At 34.9% G+C, this 22290-nt stretch overlaps 1 protein-coding gene across 1 annotated transcript in view; it reads left to right on the top strand.

Moving 5' to 3' along the window:
* The window catches only part of LOC112918226 (pancreatic alpha-amylase), a 71530-nt gene extending 49468 nt beyond the window's left edge, over positions 1 to 22062 (top strand). Inside the window, exons 2-11 of the mRNA XM_025996321.2 lie at positions 15088 to 15300; positions 15623 to 15769; positions 16596 to 16793; positions 17171 to 17401; positions 17785 to 17918; positions 18671 to 18793; positions 18889 to 18988; positions 20539 to 20657; positions 20764 to 20889; positions 21839 to 22062. Coding sequence (XP_025852106.1) covers positions 15133 to 15300; positions 15623 to 15769; positions 16596 to 16793; positions 17171 to 17401; positions 17785 to 17918; positions 18671 to 18793; positions 18889 to 18988; positions 20539 to 20657; positions 20764 to 20889; positions 21839 to 22028 — 1536 coding nt within the window. The 5' untranslated portion in view covers positions 15088 to 15132 and the 3' untranslated portion in view covers positions 22029 to 22062. The remainder of the gene's footprint in view (positions 1 to 15087; positions 15301 to 15622; positions 15770 to 16595; positions 16794 to 17170; positions 17402 to 17784; positions 17919 to 18670; positions 18794 to 18888; positions 18989 to 20538; positions 20658 to 20763; positions 20890 to 21838) is intronic.
* The last annotated feature ends 228 nt before the right edge of the window (positions 22063 to 22290 follow it).

The following is a 22290-nucleotide window of genomic DNA, read 5'->3' as shown; positions in this document are numbered from 1 at the left end:
TTATATATCTACAAAAATTAAATTGAATACATTGAAAGGAATCCAAAAATGAAGAATATACCTAAGACATAGAATTGTAAAAATATGAAAGTCAAAAAGAAAAAAAAGTCTAAAACAAAGAGTTGATGAAATATTAGAGTGAAGGCAAGAAAATAGAAAAATACTAGAAATTTGTAACTTGACAGATAAACCAATCATAAGGGAAAAAAAACCCCTCAAGTTCTAGATACCATTTTCCTTCAGTCCTGGAGCTTTTCAGTGCTGCTTGGTCATTAATCTTGCTCTTCCCCTGTTTTTCCAGCTGTTCTTCTGTGGGAGGGGCCTGCTGAGCTGATTCTCAGGTTTCTGTGCCTGGGTGGGGATGCCCAGCTCCTCACCAGGTGGCCAACTCAATGTGAAGCTGTTTGTCCTGTGAGGTTTCTGTTCCCTAGAGGCTGTGCCTCTCCCAGGTGAAAGGCAAAAAGAAGAAAAAAAAAAAAAAAAGAAAAAAAAAAAAGGTCAAGGCCAGATCTCTAGCCCAGGAGCCAAGAGTTCCCAAGTATACTGAACTGTTGTCTCTCAGGGGACAGTGGCTTAGATCCTCCTGGGTGCAGCTGTGAGGGCACTGATTTGTACAAATTGAAGGGCACCTAGGGGCAAGAGAGCTTATGTAGTCATGAGCCCTTCCCAGTTCCACCTGTTCTGGAGGGAATGGAGGATAGCATTGTGGTGCCCTAGGACAGAGAGCACTAGCTGCTGGACTTGCATTTGGGGGTTGCCTCCCGTGGAGGGAACAATGAATAACCTGCTTCTGCCACTGCCAGGCTCTGGGGTAAAGAGAACTTAGGTGCTGGCCTGTAACCAGGCCCTCCTTTCCAAGATGCCCCAGGAGGGTTGCTGTGTTCCAGCCCTTTACCATGATCCCACCATTGTTTGCTGTGAGCTTTCTCCCAGGCACCACTATTCTTACTGTGTCTTGGGGAATATTTTGACTTAACTGCCCCTCCTGCAATTCTGCCCTTTTTCTCCACTGAGCACTTTTCAGTCAGGGAAGACTCTTTCAGGCACAGATTTCTAAAGTTCTCAACTGAGCTACACCCCTTTCCTCCAGCAGCTTTCCAAGCCTCGCTTCCTGGTTGTCTTAATCTCCATTGTTTCTTTTATCCTCTGTTTTTGCCTACATTTGTAAATTCGTGTCCCCCCCCCCCCTCAGTGATTCAGTCTCTCCTTTTTAAATGTTCCCTCAGTGATTCAGTCTCTCCTTTTTAAATGTTTATGACTCTAGTCTAGATTTCTTTTTGTGGTTATCATGAGGCTTACATAAAACATCTTATAGTTAGAATAGTTCTTTTTATACCGATAACTTATCTTTTGGGGGAAGCATTGAAATTTCCACCCTTTTACTCCTACCCTTTTACATTTTTTTCTCGTCACCCTCCAGCTTTAATTTATTTTTCCCTTTTACATTTTGCTGTCACAGTTTGCTTCATTTTATGTTATGAATTCATTAATACATAAGTATAATAGCTATAATTATTTTCCCTTTACATTTTGATATCACTGTTTACCTCATGTTGTGAATTCATTAACATATAACTATAATAGCTATAATTATTTTAATATTCTTTTTCTAAGTCTTTATCCTATAGTTATTTACTCATGATTCTAATAGAGAGTTACAGTCTTCTAATTCTGTTATTCACTTTTACCAGACTGTTGTGTGCTTTCATATGTTTTGTGTACTCTCATAAGTTTAGCATCTTTTCATTTTAGTTTGAGAAACTCGGTTTAGCATGTCTTGCAAGGCACTTCTAGTTGTAGTCAACTCTTTCATCTCATCCTTTATTTGTCTGAGCAGTCTTTCTCCTTCATATCTGAAGGATATCTTTGCCAGATAGCATATTCTTAGCTATTAATTTTTATCTTTTAATACTTTGGATATTTCATTCTCACCTGTCTCACCTGGAAATTCTGCTGAAAATTCCATTAATAGTTTAATGGGGATTTTTTTTTTTTGGTAGATTACTTTCCTTTTTACCCCGAGCTGCCTTTAAGATTCTTCATAATTTATTTTTTATAACTGTTTTTTTTTGACAGTTTTGCTCTAAAGTGTCTTAGAAATGGTCTTTTTGTATTGAAATAATAGGTTATTCTGGCTTTGTGGACTTGTATGTTCAGTTTCTTCTGCAGATTTGGGAAGTTCTCAGCTATTATATCTTTAAATAGCTCTCTACCCCCCCCCCCCCCTTTTCTGATACACTAATAATTCCATTTGCTTTTCTGATAGAATCTGATAGTACTCACAAGGTGATTTCACTTTTTAAAAATTTCAGTTTTCTCTCCTCTTTGGAATGAATCATTTCTAAATTCCTGTCTTCCAAGTCACTTATACTTTCTTCCATCTTATGTGCCCCATTACTTATGCTCTTCAATGCATTCTTCATTTCATTCTCTGACTTCTTCAGCTCCAGAATTAGTTTGTTTGTCTTTTATGAATTTCAGCCTCTGGTAGAGAACTCCTTCTTTTCATTAATTTTGTTCCTGAGTTCATTTAACTGACTTTCTCAGTTTTTTATAGCTCATTAAATTTCTTCATACTAGTTATTTTGAATTCTCTCTCAGTTTCATCTCAATATTTTGTCTTTGAGTTCAGTATATGAAGAATTATTTTCTTTTCATGGTATCATATTACCTTGACTTTTTATTGTATCTGACAATATATGTCTCCGATTTTACATTTGAAGTAGCAAACACTTTTCTTACTTAAGAATTTGTGTGATTTGGCTACTACAGCTCTACAGACCTGCAATTAGAAAACTTTCTTTTGTAATACAGAAGGTGCACTGTAGCTCCAGCTTTTGGTTTTTCCTATGGGAGATGACTCTCAGGACAAAGTGTGCAAAAGAACTAGCAGCAAAGTTGAGGGAGATGTGGACTTAGCATCTGGGACTTTGAGGTTATCTACAGCCCATTAGGTGGAACCTAGTGTAGGGAATTTCAAGAGATCCACAATCAGACCCACAGCTGAAATTCTGAAGCATAAAGATGAAATAATTTCCATCAACATTATTTGATATTCCTTGTCTGCCTCCTTTCCTTCCTTCTCTGTCCCCCAAGTCATGGAGGTTCTCTTTGAACTGTCATGTTACAGGAGAGAAATGAGCCCATCCAGCTGCAACCTGCATTCAGCTGGGCAGTGTGTCACTTCTTTCACTTATCACTTCCTCTGCCAGAAAGATAACTCTTTCTGTTGCTCAAACTCCAGAGTGTTGAACTTTTGCCATAGATGGGGAGGCTGCCTCCCAAATCCTCTGCATCCAAATTCACCTCTATTCCACTCTGATGATGTGCCAGGTTCTCCTGTCAGGCTAACTGGACCTCCACAGATTCTCTGTCTCTCATGAGTATCTGTCTACTTGTGTACTCTCCAAGTTCCTCTTCTCTAATCAGGGCAAATGCTGGTGAACCAGGTTCACTAACATCCCTGAATTCACAGTCCCCTCTGAGATTCCATCTACTTACTTTTGGGTGCACAAGTAGAAAAAAATTTCACAGGTATCCTGGTGTAATGTGGAGGCACCTTTCTTTAGGTATAGGTGACTAATTAATTATAATAAAAGAAGAGAAGTAAAAGGAATCCACACCACCATGATGCTGGTATCATAGTCAATTTTTAAAAAATTGTCATTTGTTCAATATAAATACTACTTGCCTCAGTTATAGGTCTTATTTTTTATCAATAAAATAATTAGATTTAGATAAGTAGTTCCAAATTAAAAGATAAAAAGTATATATTAATGGTAGATCTTTTATGAAACTGAATTTCATGACTTTTATATAAAAATATGTATTTATATATTAAAAAATTCTACTGATTACTTAGGGTTCAAAATCTAGAGACCACTGGACTGACTTATTCTATTTCATATTAATGTTCTCAGATCTTATGATTTATTCTTTATTCCTACATTACAAGAGAAGAGAAATGTCATATAGTATGTCTAAGAATCAAAGAACTTAAGGGAACTTAATGGTTATATCAATCATGATAGAATAGGATATTCCACAATAACAAAAAAAAACCTGAATTCTCAGTGGCTTACAGTAGCCAAGTTTATTTCTCATGTTTATCTTGGATCAACAAGGAGACCCTTAATTTTGGTCACTTTACAACCTGCCACTGAAACTTCATTTTGATACATGCTTTAACAATCACAGATGGGATCCCTGGGTGGCGCAGCGGTTTGGCGCCTGCCTTTGGCCCGGGGCGCGATCCTGGAGACCCGGGATCGAATCCCACATCAGGCTCCCAGTGCATGGAGCCTGCTTCTCCCTCTGCCTATGTCTCTGCCTCTCTCTCTCTCTCTGTATGACTATCATAAATAAAAAAATAAAATAAATAAAATAAAAAATAAAAAAAAAAAAAAAAAAAAAAAAAAACAATCACAGAGACACCAGAGTAAAACTTCTTACTTCTGTTTTATTTCATTGCCAAAGCAAATGACATGGACATTCCCAAATTCAACAGGATAAGGTGTGTATTTCATCTGTAGGGAGGAGCATGGCATATTTATGAATCATAATATTTCTCAGGGTGTGAGATCAGGAATAAAAACTTTACCAGAGACAGGTGCCTGGGTGGCTCAATTGTTTAAGCAACTGACTATTTCGGCTTAGGTCATGATCTCAGGGTTGTGAAATCAAGCCCTGTGTCAGGCGCTGCACGAAGTATAGAGTCTTTTTTTTTTTTTTAATTTTTTTATGATAGTCACACACAGAGAGAGAGAGGCAGAGACACAGGCAGAGGGAGAAGCAGGCTCCATGCACCGGGAGCCCGACGTGGGATTCGATCCCGAGTCTCCAGGATCGCGCCCTGGGCCAAAGGCAGGCGCCAAACCGCTGCGCCACCCAGGGATCCCCGAAGTATAGAGTCTTAAGATTCTCTCTCCTCTTTTCCCTCTCATGCTCATGCTCTCTCTCTCTTTCCAGAAAATCAAAACCAAACAAAAACAATTAAGCACCATTACAACAGAGAACTATTAATTCTGTTTAGTGTAAAAAATTTGAAAAACAGGAAGTATAAGACAAACTCTTTTTACTTTTGCTATTTTCTAAACATATTAATATTAGCTAAACAGAAATTTCCAGATTCTAAAATATCTTCACATAAAGCATTTTAATAGAATGTTTTTGTTTTTGTTTTTTTTTTACAACTCAGTGCTGGAGACTGATAAGCTTGAGTACTGGCTAAGAACTCACTATAGTGTTAAACTACTTGGTTTTGAATCTTGGTCTCAGCATTTACTGTAATTCAACCATGGACAAATTACCTTTCTTAATGTGCTTCAGTTTCCTTCTTTTGAAACTGGGTATCATCATAATTCTATCTTGCATTTATGTTTGTGTGAGAAATCAAAGTGATAATACACTGACATGGTTCATAATAACACTCATAATATGTTTTTATTTACTTTCGGTTAGTATTGCATTTTTGTTATATTTATCAGTAATAATATTACCTCCATTTTCCAGCTGAGACCTAAATACAATCTATAGGTGGGGACTCTGGGTGGCTCAGTGGTTTAGCACCTGCCATTGGCCCAGGGTGTGATCCTGGAGTCCTGGGATCGAGTCCCACATCAGGCTCCTTGCATGGAGCCTGCTCTCCTCCCTCTGCCTGTCTCTGCCTGTCTCTGCCTCTCTCCCTCTCTCTCTCTCTCTCTGTCTCTCATGAATAAATAAATAAAATATTTAAAAATAAATAAATAAATAAATAAATACAATCTATAGGCTTTTGTTTTCTCTAAGGTTCACATAGTAGGTGGCAAAGCTCAGATTCAAAATTATATTTAGGGTTTAGAGACTTTGTTTACATCCTAGTCACACTTACTTAATTTAACACAATCATTTAAATCTATGTCTTTAAGCTTATTTTATCAAAAAAAATTTCTTACAGCTTGATATAAATAGTTCAGGAAAACAAAAAACTAACTGAGATTGGGAGAGGATACTGAGAAATTAAAGAAGAAAGCAAGCAAAGAGAAAGTGAACTGAAAATGTACAGTGTAATTAGAAAAGGCAGCAGGGCAGCACATTGAAAGCAAAGAAGACAGTGGTTCGTGCAGGAATCAGGAGTGACAGCAGCCAATTAGGTATCATTATATGGCTCACATAAGACTTTTTTTTTGCAGATTAGATTTGGGGAATTGGAAAGGGTTCTAAGAGCACCGATTGAAAAGGATTATAGAAGGTCTATGCAGTTCTAAATTCAGCATTTTCCCCCATTGAAGAGAAAGCAAAACAAGAGCTGTGTGGTTTTCCTGCTTTTATAATTGGAAAGGCTGACCTTTGGATTTGAGAGTTTGCTGATTTAAAGAAGTTAATGTGGTGAGTTATTTTTTAATGTTTATGACTATCATGTAGTCCCTATACCCGCCTTCTAGTTTTGTCTTAAAATAATTGGTTTCTGTAATATGGTTTGATATTGTTTAGAGTTTCCCAATCTATTTTAGGTTTGTTGACAACTCAAGTTTCAGTTTCCAGCAGGACAAAATGTACTATTTGTGTCTGAGCCTTGGCTTAACATGTTTCTCTCACTTAAGAGATCTCTAGACAAACTTGATTATATTTGCCTCTGTTTCTCTAATCTTCACATGTGACTTGTTACCTGGTGCTCAGGTTCATTTTCCTGTTTTTCTTTTCTATTTTTTGGTGGGGATAGACAGCTGTAGGGGGACAGTTTTGAGGGAAAATTGTACATTATTCAGTGTAAAATATAGAGGAATTATGACTTTTTTCAGTATGAGAAATGGCTAGCTTGACCAAATACTGGAGTAATAATACTACCTAGTGCTCTAGAATATTGAAAACTATGAAAATAGAAAATAAAACACTTGGAGATAAAGTGACAAAATAAGCATAGATGTGACATTTAAATGTTTAATGATACTTTAAAAACTTGCTATGAAGATATTTAACTATGAGAGTTCTAGGCTAATAACTACAAATGATAAGAGTAGATAACTACTCTCTTCTTGGTTAATGTTAAATTATTTACATGTTAAAAAATATATTGCTGTCTGCCTGAGATGCGAATCTTTGGTGGGGGGAAAGTACATTTGTCATAGCTAATACTTATGTAAGTAACTGATATTTACATAAGTAGGAAGGAAGCTATAAAAATAGATACTAGTTTTTTGACTACTACTTTTTACCTAACATTTTAATAGAGCTCCTTTATTTTATTTATGACATGGACAATTAAGTAGACTTTAAGCTAAATGACTAAATGGTATTTCATGCATTAAGAAAAATCCTGAATTTATTCTAGGGCCTTTCCCCTTTGTTGTCATTTATATTGTGGACATTAAATAAAATAACAAATATCTCAATACCGATTGAGAAAAAAAATACTTGAGAACATCAGAACCTAGCAAACTTATGAAGTCTGAATTAGTAGTATTTTTTTTCTCCTTAACATTGCATATGTTTTATTGGTACTTCAAATATAAATACTTCTTAAGGAGTATTGCTTTGTTGATAGGACAGTACCAACTATTGTAGTTCATATTTTTAAAGAACTCCCAATACATCTCATTTGACATATTATAGTAGTCCTTAATGCATTAAAATAGAAGGAAATTTCTCTTTATAAGGCAATCCAAGCATTATGAGATGTGGGCAACAGAGCATTGATAATAGTATTAATGACTGTGAATATCTTTTCTGAGCAGAACAATTTTAGGAAATCAATAAAGGGAAGTAGATATTTCAACTCTTTCAAGTTCTTATTTTTTTGCTTTATTATATTTTTTAAAGATTTTATTTATTTGAGAGAGAGAGGGCATGAGACAGGAGGAGGGACAGAGGGGGAGGGAGAAGCAGGCTCCCCACTAAGCAGGGAGCCCACCATGGGGCTTGGTCCCAGGACCCTAGGATCATGACCTGAGCCAAAGGAAGATGCTTAATTGGCTTAGCCACCCCGGTGCCCCGCTTTTGTTTTGTTATTGATGTCAAAGATGTCTGAGAAAAAAAAGAAAGATGTCTGAGATTTGTTTGCAGAATTTACTTCACAAGATATAAATGTGTTAATTATTTTAATGCCTTTCCTAGGGAGTTTATTATTTTTGTTATTATTTTTTTAGATTGAGATGAAAATTAAGATTACATGAGAAAATCTATGACAATGCGTGACCCTTGATAAAAGATTATCATATATTTGTATACATCCACCTAAGCTTGTAAAATTTCTCAATTTATGTCTGCAAGTTATCCCTTATTTTAATAACATCCTAAAATACATGTGAAAGTATTTAAAACAGTTCATAGTTAATTGTTGAGGCAGTGATGAGAAGTTATTTCAAAATCAACGTGTGATCTCCTAGAAACTCAGAAGAGATTAAAACAAAAAGAAAAAGAAAATAAAGTGTGGAAAACATTGCCAGTTCCTTCTTATCACTATTCCTGGGGGAAGGATATGTAAATACTTCTAAAAGGTAGAAAGTATTATTAGAATTTGGAAAGAGTGGAATGGAAAGAGAGAATGTACAAGTGACAATAAGTTAAGTGGAAAGAGAGCATGAGTTTAGGGCAGTTGGAATAGTATCAGTGATAAAAATAACAAAACAGCAATAGTAACATTACAGAAACCAAACATATTGAGTTTTTAATGTATCATGCATTGGGGTAACAGTTTTATTGGTGTTAATTCAGTATATTCTGATAATAGTTCTTCAGTTTCCCTAAACCAAGTCTGCCTTTGGATTGCACTATGAATGATAATGGTGTTGTCATTCTACCATTCACTAAACTAAATTAATTTCTTTCTTTCTTTCTTTCTTTCTTTCTTTCTTTCTTTCTTTCTTTCTTTTCTTCTTTCTTCTTTCTTTCTTTCTTTCTTTCTTTCTTTCTTTCTTTTCATATTGTTCTTATTTTTTTCTTTAAGGTTTATTTAGTTATTGTAAGAGGGGTGGAGGTGGAGAGAGTTTTAATGACACTCTATGCTGAGGACAGAGCCCCATATGGGTCTCAATCTCACAACACTGAGATTATGACCTGAGCTGAAACCAAGAGTCAGACACTTAACCAACTGTGCCACCCAGTCACCCCCTTTCACTAAACTTTAAACCTCTGTGTCCCCTTTGTTTCTTTCTTTTCATTTTCCCCCTTCATCTCATTAGCTACCATTTCCTGTAGAATTGGCCTCCACCAAATCTATTGCATCTTTCCTTTCTGTATTAGTTAATTATTGCTGAATAGCAATAATGCACATTCCGCCACACAATTTAATGGGTTGGCTAGGTGGTTCTTTTGCTGGTTTAGCCCCAGAATAATCATTCAACTACAATAATCATTCAATCATTCAACAGTTAGTTGGTAGATCAGCTCAGCTGGTTGGAATGTGTAGGGAGATATACTCTAAAAGCTCTAATCATGTTACTTGCCTTTTTAAAAACAAACAAAACAGAGGAATAACATTCTTCTGTAGCTTCTTATAGCTCTAGGAAGAAATTCTTTCTTCTCCCTGACTTAGAAACCCCAATGTAACTTTCTTACTTTAACTCCTGTAGCTCCCTTAGGCCTAACGTAATGTTCTACAAAACTATATTGTAGTTGCCCATTCTTCTTGCCCATTTCCTACATTTTTTTAAAGATTTTATTTATTTATGAGAGAGAGAGGGACAGCATGAACAGGGGAAGGGGTAGAGGGAGAAGGAGAAGCAGGCTCCCTATTAACTAGGGAGCCTGAATCAGGGTTGGATCCCACGGCTGCTGGATCCCAGGACTCCAGGATCATGACCTGAGCTGAAGGCAGATGCTTTACTACTAAGCCACCATGGCGTGCCATTTTTTTTTTTTTTTTTTTTTACATAAAAGCTACTTCACTTTATTTATTTATTTATTTATCTATTTATTTATTTATTTATTTTTAAAAGATTTTATTTATTCATGAGAGACATACAGAGAGAGAGAGAGAGAGAGAGAGGCAGAGACACAGGCAGAGGGAGAAGCAGGCTCCACGCAGGGAACCCAACGTGGGATTCGATGCCGGGTCTCCAGGATCAGGCCCTGGGCCGAAGGTAGATGCCAAACCACTGAGCCACCCAGGGATCCCCCACCTTATCTCTTTTAAAGTCAAACCGGAATGCCTGGGTGGCTCAGTGCTTTAGCACCTGCCTTCGGCCCAGGGTGTGATCTTGGAGACCCACGATCGAGTCCCACATCGGGCTTCCTGCGTGGAGCTTGCTTCTCCCTCTGCCTGTGTCTCTGCCTCTCTTTCTCTCTGTGTCTCTCATGAATAAATAAATAAAATCTTAGAAAAATAAAGTCAAACCCATTCTTTGAATTGACTATATCTTTTTCTGTTCTCATTCAGCACAAATTACTTTAAAAAAAAAAAAAGATTTTATTTATTTATTCATGAGAGACACACACACACACACACACACACACACACAGAGGCAGAAACCCAGGCAGAGGGAGAAGCAAGCTCCAGGCAGGGAGCCCGACCCGGGACTCGATCCCACGACCCCGGGATCACGCCCTGGGGCCAAAGGCGGTGCTAAAGCACTGAGCCACTTGGGCTTCCCACGAATTACTTTTTCTATCAGTGAATTCCTTAAGCACTTTACTCCTACCTTTCTTAAAATGGTAATCATATTCTTCATTTTATTATTGTCACTTGTATTTTTGTACAGATATGTCCTTTCTTTGACTTAACATTATCTCTAGAATGATACTCTCCAGTAGAAATATAATGAAAACCACATATGTAATTAACAGTTTTTAGGAGCAATATTAAAAGAGGCCAAAGAAACTTGGGAAATTAAATGTCAATAATAAATTTTATTTAGCCTAAGGTATCACAAATTTTTTTTTTAAGATTTTATTTATGTGACAGAGAGCAAAAGAGAATGAGCTATGGGGGAGGGGCAGAGGAAAAAGCAGATTCCCTGCTGAACAATGACCTGATATGAGGCTTGATCCCAGGACTCTGGGATCATGACCTGAGCTTAAAATAGATGCTCAACCAACTGAGCCACTCAGGCCCCCTCAAAATATTATTTCAACATAAATGACTTAAAATTATTTTTATATTAATTTTTCATACTAATTCTTCAAAATTTGGGGTGTATTTTATACCTTATAGCACATCTCTGTTCAGACCAATATTTCCATTTCTCAGTAACCAAATAATTGTTTGTGCTACCATATTGGACATTACCCCTCTAGAATTCTATGATAAATATTGGTGTATGACAGAGAATGTTGATTTATGGTAGGACCTATTATCAAATTCTTGCTTCATTATTTACCGTATGAGCCTGGACAATTTATTCACTTTGTCTGACTTTAGTTCCTTCAACTGTACAAATGTTTTACAAAGATTAGATTGTATGATGTAATTTCTCTGGTGTTTGTTTACTTTAAAAAATAATTGCAGACATAACCCAAGTTATGCCAGCGTCTTGTACAGTGCGTGGAATTTAGAGTCTTATTTTACAGCAATTTACTGATCACATAAGCTATTGGTCTCATAAGCATAATGGCTTATGCTAGTTTCTAAGAATATTAGTTTGTTTTGCTAGTTTCTAAGAATATTAGTTAGGAAGTCTACCTTTAAGAAGTTTGGTACAGAATGATGGACTTGTAAATACTTAGTTATTTACAATATATTTATCATGTAAATCAAATGAATCTTAATAATGTCATATAAGATAAAAAGCTATAATACAGAGGATTTATTAACTATGCCTGGGAATTTCAGGATAAGCTTCAAAAGATGTTGCTTCAGCTGCATCTGGAAAGAGGAATGTTTCCTAAGTACACCAGGATGTTAAAAGGTGATCCTAGAAAGAAGGAAAATACTTGGAAAATCATGGTGTAATGAAATTGTTTGTGAAATGTGAGGGAATTCTCATTTTGCAACGGATGAGTGTTAGGGACTGCGCATTTGGGTCTCCTTTCCTCCAGATTTACATGTTGAAACCCTAATTCCCAGTGAAATGGTGGGGCATGTGAGACCGTGGGGCAGGTGAGAAGTAATTCAGTTGAGATAAAGTCATGAGAATGGAGCCCCATGATAGATTAGTATCCTTATAAAAAGAGAAAGAGACTAGAGCTCTCTCTTGTTATCTACCATATAAAGATACAGGAGAAGATGACTATCTGTGAACTGAGAAGCTTGTGATAATTTTGGCATAACAACTTGAACTGACTAAGAAAGCAGGACACATAGTGTTTACATGGTCGGCTGAAGGAAGGACCAACAGAGATCACTAGGGTTGATAGAGGAATAATTATGGACCATAGTGCTCTACATAACCCTTCCCCAAACTTCCTTGTTTTTCCTCATCTTAATGAATGGTATCACCAAATATCTTTCTGTAAGTTTTCTCTTCCCCTCATTCTTCAGCTCTCATTTATCCATAAGCCTATAGCCTCTCTGCCTCTGAAATATAATATATCCTGTCAGTGCCCTTAGTCCAATCTGCTGACCTCTTTCCTAGACCACTAAAAAGTAGGACTGATCTCCTTACCTCTACTCTAATCTTCACATAATCCAATTTCTTCACAGCAGCAAGAGTGATGTTCTTTTAATGTATACCAAAGTTTCCTAGCTTCCATTTTTCAGATTCAAAGGCGCTCTTGTTAAATTCTACAAGGTCCTTCATGACCTGGCCTAATAGATATCTTATCATTTTACCTTTCCCATTATTACACATTGTTTAGCTACCTTGACTTTTTTTTTTTTTTAACATATCACTTGAGTCTTTTCTTTCCTTGAGCTTTTTATCTTGTACTTTCCTCTAGATTGCTCTTTCTCTGATCTTCAAAGGACTGGCTCCGTCTACTCCTTCAAATGCTAGCTGAAAATCATTTCCACAGGGAAATCTTCCGACTATCCAGTTTAAAAAACCCTGATGGAAAAGTAACTTTCTATTTTATTACTGTTAATTCATACTAGTTCTTATTGATATCTTCAGTTGTTTTTTTATAATTTACTCATATATTTTCTTTTTTTCCAAATTTTTACTTAAATTCTAGTTAGTTAACATATAATGCAATATTGGTTTTAGGAGCAGAATTCAGCATTTCATCACTTACATGCAACACCCAGTGTTCATCATAAAAAGTGCCCTCCTTAATTACCATTATCCTTCTAGCCCATCCCACACTCACTTCCGTCAACCCTCAGTTTGTCTATCATTAAGGGTCTCTTATGGTTTGTTTTCCTCGCCCCTCTTTTTTTCCCTCTCATATGTTCATCTGTTTTATTCCTTAAATTCCACATATGAGTGAAAATATATGGTATTTGTCTTTTCTGACTTAATTTATTTAGCATAATACACCCTTGCAACATGTTGTTGCAAATGGCAGGATTTCATTTTTTAAAATTTTATTTAAATTCAAGTTAGCTAACATATAGTGTAGTACTGGTTTCAGGAGTAGGATTTTGTGATTCATCACTTACATATAACACACAGTCATCATCCCAATATGTGTTCTTTTAAAAACCCATCACCCACTTTACACGATTCCCACCCATCTCCACTCTTTAGTTTGTTCTTTTAACTATATAGTCCATTAAGGTGCCTCCCCCTCTGTTTTTATCTTATTTTATTTTTCCTTTCCTTCCCCTGTATTCATCTGTTTTGTTTCTTCAATTCCACATACAAGTAAAATCATATATTTGTCTTTCTCTGACTTATTTCACTTAGCATGATATATTCTAGTTCCAACCACATTGTTACAAATGGCAAGATTTCATTCTTTTTAGGCTGGATATATATATCCTCTATCCATATCCATACCATTCCTCATATCTATATCTATCTATCTATCTATCTATCTATCTATCTATCTATCTATTCCACTCCTTTACCCATTCATCATTTGATGGACGTTTAGACTTTTTCCACAGAGTTTGGCTATTGTTGATAATGCTGCTATCAACATAGAAGTTCATGTGTCCCTTTGAGTATTTTTGTATACTTTGGGTAAATACCTAGTGGTGCAATTGCTGGATCACAAGGTAGCTCTATTTTTAACTGTTTGAGGAATTTCTAAACTGTTTTCCACAGTGGTTGCACCTGTTTTTATTCCCAAAAACAGTGTAAAAGTTTTCCCCTTTCTCCACCTCCTGACCAACACTTGTTGTCTCTTGTGTTGTTAATTTTAGCCATTCTGGCAGGTGTGAGGTGATATTTCATTGCAGTTTTGATTTGTATTTCCTTGGTGATGAGGGATATCTAGTGCTCATATAATTTCTTTCCACAATAGAACGTAAGCTCTTTGAGAATATGATTCCTATCTGTCTTATTCATCACTGTATCCCAAATATCATCTGAATGCTTACGCAAAAAGCAGCATTCAGTTAATGCTTGTTGACTTAATGCATTAAGTCTCCCCCCCCATACAATTATTCTCTTTTATAGGCTTTTACTTAGATTAAGAATGAAGCAGTGTGTGAATTCATCAATTTAGTATCCTATCAGGTAGTAAAAGAGGTATTTAGCTAAAAGGAAAAAAAAAATACCACAAAACCCTCTACATGATAGCCATTGCATTAAGTATATGATTTGATGAGGGTGGGGAAAGGGTCTGTTTCCTCAATTCGTGGGCATTCAACTTTCCAATAGTTTCTTAAATTGTAAAGTAGAAACTTCAATAACTAAAAATGAGACTTGGTGGTATAAAAACAGAACTGAATTGAATATCCTGTTTCTTTTTGAAATTGAAACATTATAATGGTTACAAATAGTTAAGGCAAAGTTTTGACCATAAATTCAGTTGGCTTTAATTGTGATTTTTCCTTCTATTAGTGAAAGACTTCAGAAATAAAAGTTAATCCTAATTAAGTAATACATGATTAAGGATTCTTTATATATAAACTGCCAGATGTTTAAAAAGGTTAATATTCCCTCAATAAGGAAAACATTAAGTCTAAAAGGTCACTTAGATTATTTTTCTGGAAAGTTCTTTATAGATATTCTTCACCTGTTAATATTATTATTGATAATCCTTTTTTCTGATTATGAATAAACACTTTGTGCTCTATGTATTTATTCATGGTAACATTTACTTAGTAAAATATGTCTCTTACAGGAGGATAAATAGTTCCTGGGAAGAATACTACCAACTCAAAGCAAAATGAAGTTCTTTCTATTGCTTTCAGTCATTGGGTTCTGCTGGGCTCAGTATGCCCCAAATACCAAACCTGGACGGACATCTATTGTCCATCTGTTTGAGTGGCGCTGGGCTGACATTGCTCTTGAATGCGAACGATACTTAGCTCCAAGAGGATTTGGAGGGGTTCAGGTGGGTATTGTTCAGAGCATAAATTGCAGTTTGCTATACTTAGAGGAAATGGTATTATGATTTGTATCTGTGAAGCTGGAGCATTTTACTGAGGACAAAAGAAATGTAGTATTGTTGACAACTTTATGTTTCATTCCTAATATAACCTTTCTTTGGCAGGACATTTCCAGTATGCTGTTAATATTTTCATGTGGTTGTTAAAAATGTAGCTGTGTATGCAAAAATTCAGAAATAATTTTAGATTATTGATGAGTTTCTAGAGTAATCTGATGATATAAACTAACCCATAATTTGATACTTATTAAGATTTTTTTATTTATAGATTTCTCCACCCAATGAAAATGTTGTGATTAATAACCCTTCAAGACCTTGGTGGGAAAGATACCAACCAATTAGCTACAAGTTGTGCACAAGATCAGGAAATGAAGATGAATTCAAAGACATGGTGACTCGGTGTAACAATGTTGGTGTAAGTGAATTAAAGTTTCCTTTAAAAAATATTCAGGAAAATAATGTCTCCTGTCTCCTGTTACTCTTTAGCAGAATGTTTTCCATATTTATTTATTTTTTTAGTTTACTTTACACTTAAGCCATAACTAAAGCTTAATTGTTACCTTATGCTCAGCTTTTGTAAACTTTTGTATATGTGCTATTTATCTACTAAAGGAAATTTAAATCAAAGTTTCAAGCTGAGCTTATTTATAAAGAAAGTATCAACTTTGAACCCCATAACTATACACATTTCTGGGGAATACTTTCCTAGTTAGGAGTTGGAAATTCCAGGTGCAATATTTGCTTGTAATTTTTATGTGACTTGTATCTCCACCTATCATTTCTGAATCTTCTTCCCCATAGGTGTATAGTTATATTCTTTAATTGGTAATATATAGTTAAATCATTTTTGATGAGGAGCATAAGAGACAATAATTAAGTTCAGATGTTAAGTAGATAATAGAGACTAGCTTTCTAGGATAATGCATGGAAATTTTAAAAACTACTACTCTTTCTTGCCTCAGCTGATTCCTGCCTCTCCCTAAAAAGGCTGTTTGCCTGGTAGCTTTAGTTCTATCAGTTTATCGTGTATGTAAATATTTTACCAAGATGGTAGAAAGCAGATAGGCATTTAGTTCATATTGATTTCCCTTCATGCTTGACTTTTGGTTTACTAAGAAGATAAGTTAAAAAATAGCAAAGACCTGTTTTGGAGTGTGATTATCATTCCATAAACTTTAGTCAATAATACTATGAATTTCTACCTTTCTATGAGTCAAACAAATAGAAACTTTGTTTTTCAGGTCTATATTTATGTGGATGCTGTAATTAATCATATGTGTGGGAATGCTGTGAGTGCAGGAACAAGCAGTACTTGTGGAAGTTACTTCAACCCTGGAAACAGAGATTTTCCAGCGGTCCCATTCTCTGGTTGGGATTTTAATGATGGTAAATGTAAAACTGGAAGTGGAGACATTGAAAACTATAATGATCCTTATCAGGTAATTAAATTAAAAAACCACAGTGATGCGAATAAAGAGCTATCTGTACCTTTAATTATTTACATGTAGTTTATTGATCATAATTTTACATACTGGCGTAGATTCCTTAGGAAAATAGAAATCAATATTTAAAACATTTTTCTCAATTTAATTTGTCCCAGTTGAAAAGCTCTTCTAATTTATTTCCTACATACTCCATTTTTATACTAGAAAATATTTCAAAGGTATGTCCATACTAGAATGTCAGTATCTCCAGTTGCCAATGCAAGGAAGCACTACAGAAATATCTGTTAATTAATAAATGAATGCATAATGAAATGGATTCTCAAGTAAATATGATGTTTTGTGTATGAGTCACAAAATTTTTGCCTTCATAGGTCAGAGATTGTCGTCTGGTTGGTCTTCTTGATCTTGCACTGGAGAAAGATTATGTGCGTTCCAAGATTGCTGAATATCTAAACCGCCTCATTGACATTGGTGTAGCAGGGTTCAGAATTGATGCTTCCAAGCACATGTGGCCTGGAGACATGAAGGCGGTTTTGGATAAACTGCATAATCTAAATACAAGGTGGTTCCCTGGAGGAAGTAAACCTTTCATTTACCAGGAGGTACATTAATACATATATGTATCTATATTTCATATGTACATAAAATAATATCACTTAATTCCTTAGAAAATTGTGGATTTAATTAAAATATAATTCCGTTGTTTAATGGCTGAATCATTTATATAGAATAGTGTTCTTGAATTCTTTCTTTTTTTTTAAGATTTTATTTATTTATTCATGAGAGACACAGAGAGAGGCAGAGACATAGGCAGAGGGAGAAGCAGGCTCCATGCAGGGAGCCCAAGGTGGGACTCGATCTGGGGACTCCAGGATCACACCCTGGGCTGAAGGCAGGCACTAAACTGCTGAGCCACTCAGGCGTCCCTGGTGAAAAGTCTTTAAAGTTTTTATTTAAGATAATCTCTCCCCTGTATTTCTACTAGGTAATTGATCTGGGTGGTGAGCCAATTAAAAGCCAAGAGTACTTTGGAAATGGCCGTGTGACGGAATTCAAGTATGGTGCAAAACTAGGCACAGTTCTGCGCAAATGGAATGGAGAAAAGATGGCTTACTTAAAGTAAACAAGATATGTTTTGTCTTTTAAATTATTTCACAGATGTATTAGTCTTATTATCTCAATCTCCATTATCTTAGAAACTTATTTAGAACTTTTAAGGATTCAGTGAATAGTAACAAGGGTTAAAGTTCCCAAAATTCAAATTTATCATCTTTATTATTTAGCTTGTCAATCATGAGGATGTCTGGAAACCCCAAACATAACCTAGAGACTTTAATCTGTGTATTATATAACTATTTTAGATTACTAATGTTTGCATATAATATGTGAAGGCCACATTGTTATTAAAATGATCGTGTCATTTATAAAGCATAACCCACAATGTGGTTATACTATTCAATTTATGAGTATTATCAATTAATTATTTTCAAATATTAGACTATTTATATTATAGCAATATAATATTGAAACTTGCTTTTAAACCCAGTATTCTATTCTGAATGCTATGATATGGATGTTGATAAATTCTGAAGTTTTTTCTAAATTATACTGAAATCTCTAAAAGGACTTTTTATAGCATAGATCTTATAACTGTAATATGAATATAATCCAAGTAATTCATACATATATCCATACATGGAATGCATAATATATCTATATATAGTTTATATATATTTTTAAAACTCCTATAGAATAATCATTTAATTAGAGATTTCATTTGGGCCTGCTCTGCCAAAATAAATATACATTTAGGTTACCCTAAAGCTACTGGGAAAGAATACATGTTTGTGTGTTTACGTGTGTTTTAATAGGAACTGGGGAGAAGGATGGGGTTTCATGCCTTCTGATAGAGCACTTGTCTTTGTGGATAACCATGACAATCAACGAGGACATGGAGCTGGAGGAGCATCTATTCTTACGTTCTGGGACTCTAGGTGGGAAACAAAGTGCCCCCCCCCTTTTAATCTACCTTTTAATGATACTAAAAATACTGTTTACTTCTATGATGGTATCATTTTGTAACCTTTAGACTGTACAAAATGGGAGTTGGATTTATGCTTGCTCACCCATATGGATTTACACGAGTAATGTCAAGCTTCCGTTGGCCAAGATACTTTGAAAATGGAAAAGTAAGTTTTGGTGTTATCTAACATGTTTGTTTCTCAAGAGAGAAAAGAAGGTGTTGTTGTAATTGTACCATGATGCTATTATATTTACTAGTTATCAAATATTGAAGTGTAAACCTGATACAGGAATGCTTTTAGCAATGCGGTAGATATTAAAGAATTAAAATTCATTGTCTCTGTTGTCAAAGAGTATGCAAACTATATCAGAAATATGATAAACATACACCCACCTCAAAGAAAGACTTAAAAGTAAGGATATAGTAAGTAAAATATGTATTTTTCATAAGTACCTACCTCATAAGGTTGATATAAGGATTACAAATTAACACATTGAAATAACTTAAAACAGTACCTGCCCATAATATGAACAATAAAAATATTTGTTAAATACTTTGGAAAAAGTCATATGGAATGGAAAGAAATTATTTGGTTGAACTGGGGTTAAATAGGGTAAATATCTTATAAGAGGAAGGAAAATAAATGTATTGAAGAAATTTGAGACTATTTAGGGAAAAGTAAAGATGAGAAGATTATTTGGGGTATTATATGTGGTATTGAGTAGCAATTTTATAAGGGAACTAAGAAATAAAACTGTGAATGTATTTGGAAATGTAATGGAAATTTTTTTTAATTGAAGAATTCACATGCAGCATTGTACAGCAACTTCTTACATAAAATAAAAAATGCTTTTCAGCATAAACCAGACTGATATTTACATAGTTTCTTCCATTTTTTCTGTGACTGTTGTTAAAAGTATCAGTCAGAAAAGCACAATATTAAACCTCTGATCAGTTTAGTAAAGAATATTGTGATGTATTGATTAGCACATTTATCCAGAAAGAAGACTGAAAGAATTGAATACTTATTTAGCAATTGTCACATTCAAGGCATTTTCACATATATCATTTAATTTTTTTAAAAGATGTTATTTATTTATTCATGAGAGACACACAGAGAAAGAGAGGCAGAGACACAGGCAGAGGGAGAAGCAGGCTCCATGCAGGGAGCGAAGTGGGACTCGATGCCAGGTCCCCAGGATCAGGCCCTGGGCTGAAGGCAGGCGCTAAACCGCTGAGCCACCTGGGCTTCCCTATCATTTAATTTTTATAGCAACTATGCATTATCCCCATTTTACAGGAGAAGAAAATTAGGCACAGAGAAGTTATGTATATCAACTAAGTTTTCTTAACTAATGGTAATAGAATCTTTGTTTTTATTCTGCTGTTTCTGACACTGAAGTCTTTGCCATTTCATTATCATTGCACTGCTGACAGTGATATTAAGAATTCCATGGCAATTTCTTAGAAAGAAAATTAAAGTGTATTAAAAAATCTTGCCCTTAAAATATGGTACTAGAGAATGAGAAATTGGGGATAAATAGCTAGGACTTGGCAAAATGCTGTAACAATGCTGAGGGAGTTACATTCTAAATGAAGACAATGCAGAGATACAAGACATATTGGATTTGGTGTACTGGAGAAGAAATAGACAAATATGTGAAATGTTAAAAATATGAGCTTTTTAAACTTTTTCTTTTTTTCTTTTTACTTCAGGATGTTAATGATTGGTATGGGCCACCAAATAATAATGGGATAATTAAAGAGGTTACTATTAATCCAGATACTACGTGTGGTAATGATTGGGTCTGTGAACATCGATGGCGTCAAATAAGGTAGGAATTCTTATTTAGAGATGTCCTCTACTAATAAACATTCTTAACATTTTATTTTAAGCTGTTGATGTATTCATAAGCATTTTATGTGGTATTTTATTTTTAGAAACATGGTTATGTTCCGTAATGTAGTTGATGGACAGCCTTTTACAAACTGGTGGGATAATGGTAGCAACCAAGTAGCTTTTGGAAGAGGAAACAAAGGGTTCATTGTCTTTAACAATGATGACTGGTAAGTAGATATCAATTAGAAATAACGTTTTATTCTAACATGTTCTTGGTTTACTACTTTCTCTTCTTGCACATTTATCTTTTTTTTCATATCTGAAAAAATCTTTAGTTAGAGGATTAAGAAACCACAGAAATCAGAAAAAAAAATGAAAATGGCTCTTATTCATAAAGGCTCTGTGTTCTAAGTGGAGATATGTGCATCCTGGCATATCATGTACATATATGAGGCACACGTATAGACTCACCTGTATACCCCACACAAAATACACAGAGTAGTTCATATGAAGGGTGTGAAATCACTAGAACAACATGTCTTACAGCCCCCATTCCATTTTGAAATGATGGAAAAATACTACCTCAATACTGAAGTACATTTGTTTAGCTCTTTTTCGAAGTACTCTTGTAGCTGGTTCTTTGTCTCCTTTTTTCACTTCCCTGTCTCTCTGATGAATGATGTATTTTTTAAGGCATTGTTTAAAGAACATGTATCTTAGGGTTGGTCAGGGATTCACATCAGGAGTTTTCAAGTTTTAGTTCTGATACTTCTTACTTTCATTGGTATACTCACATCCTTTGCTTCTAGTATATTGATTCCCTTATATATAAAACTATGGCTTAGGAGATGTCTTTGCAAGCAGTTGACAAATTTAAAATATTAAAAGGAAGTACTTTTATCTAAGGGTGATAATTCGTTCAAATCTTCACTGAAGTTCTAAAACTATAATTTTGTGATAATATTCACAGTCAACTAGGGATTTGCTAAGTCTTCTGTAAGATTACCATTAGCTTGTAAATTGTTCACATCTGCTGGAGAGTTCTTTGTATTTTCTTCTCACTGAGGCTTTGACTGCTTAGAGTTCTATTGCACAAACTTAAGCTTTTAGAGATAGTCTGAATTCTTGCTTTTAATTGTACTGAATTGAAGTTAAATCTTAAATTTTATTTTTCAGGCCATTATCTTTAACTCTGCAAACTGGTCTTCCTGCTGGCACATATTGTGATGTTATTTCTGGAGATAAAATTGACGGCAATTGTACAGGAATTAAAATCTATATTTCTGGGGATGGGAATGCTCATTTTTCTATTAGTAACTCTGCTGAAGATCCATTTATTGCAATTCATGCTGAATCTAAATTGTAAATTTGAAATAAATACATACACGTACTCAAAGCAATAACCAAGTGTATCTCTTTCTTTTGTGTGTATGTATATATTATTATAGTTCATTATTTTTTGATAAAAGCTGTAAGTAATCAAGTCGAAAAACTGAGAAAGGCATAAAGATCACTTATAACTATATAATTATAAGATAGCTACAATTAACATCATGATATATTTTAGAAGACTTCTTGATGACTTATTTGTCAAGGGAATTTCTAAGAATTCAGAGATGTATGTTAAC

This window comes from Vulpes vulpes, chromosome 3, assembly GCF_048418805.1.
Source record: "Vulpes vulpes isolate BD-2025 chromosome 3, VulVul3, whole genome shotgun sequence".
In the NCBI taxonomy this organism is placed as follows: Eukaryota; Metazoa; Chordata; class Mammalia; order Carnivora; family Canidae; genus Vulpes; species Vulpes vulpes.
This window is presented reverse-complemented; position numbering and strand designations above follow the sequence as displayed.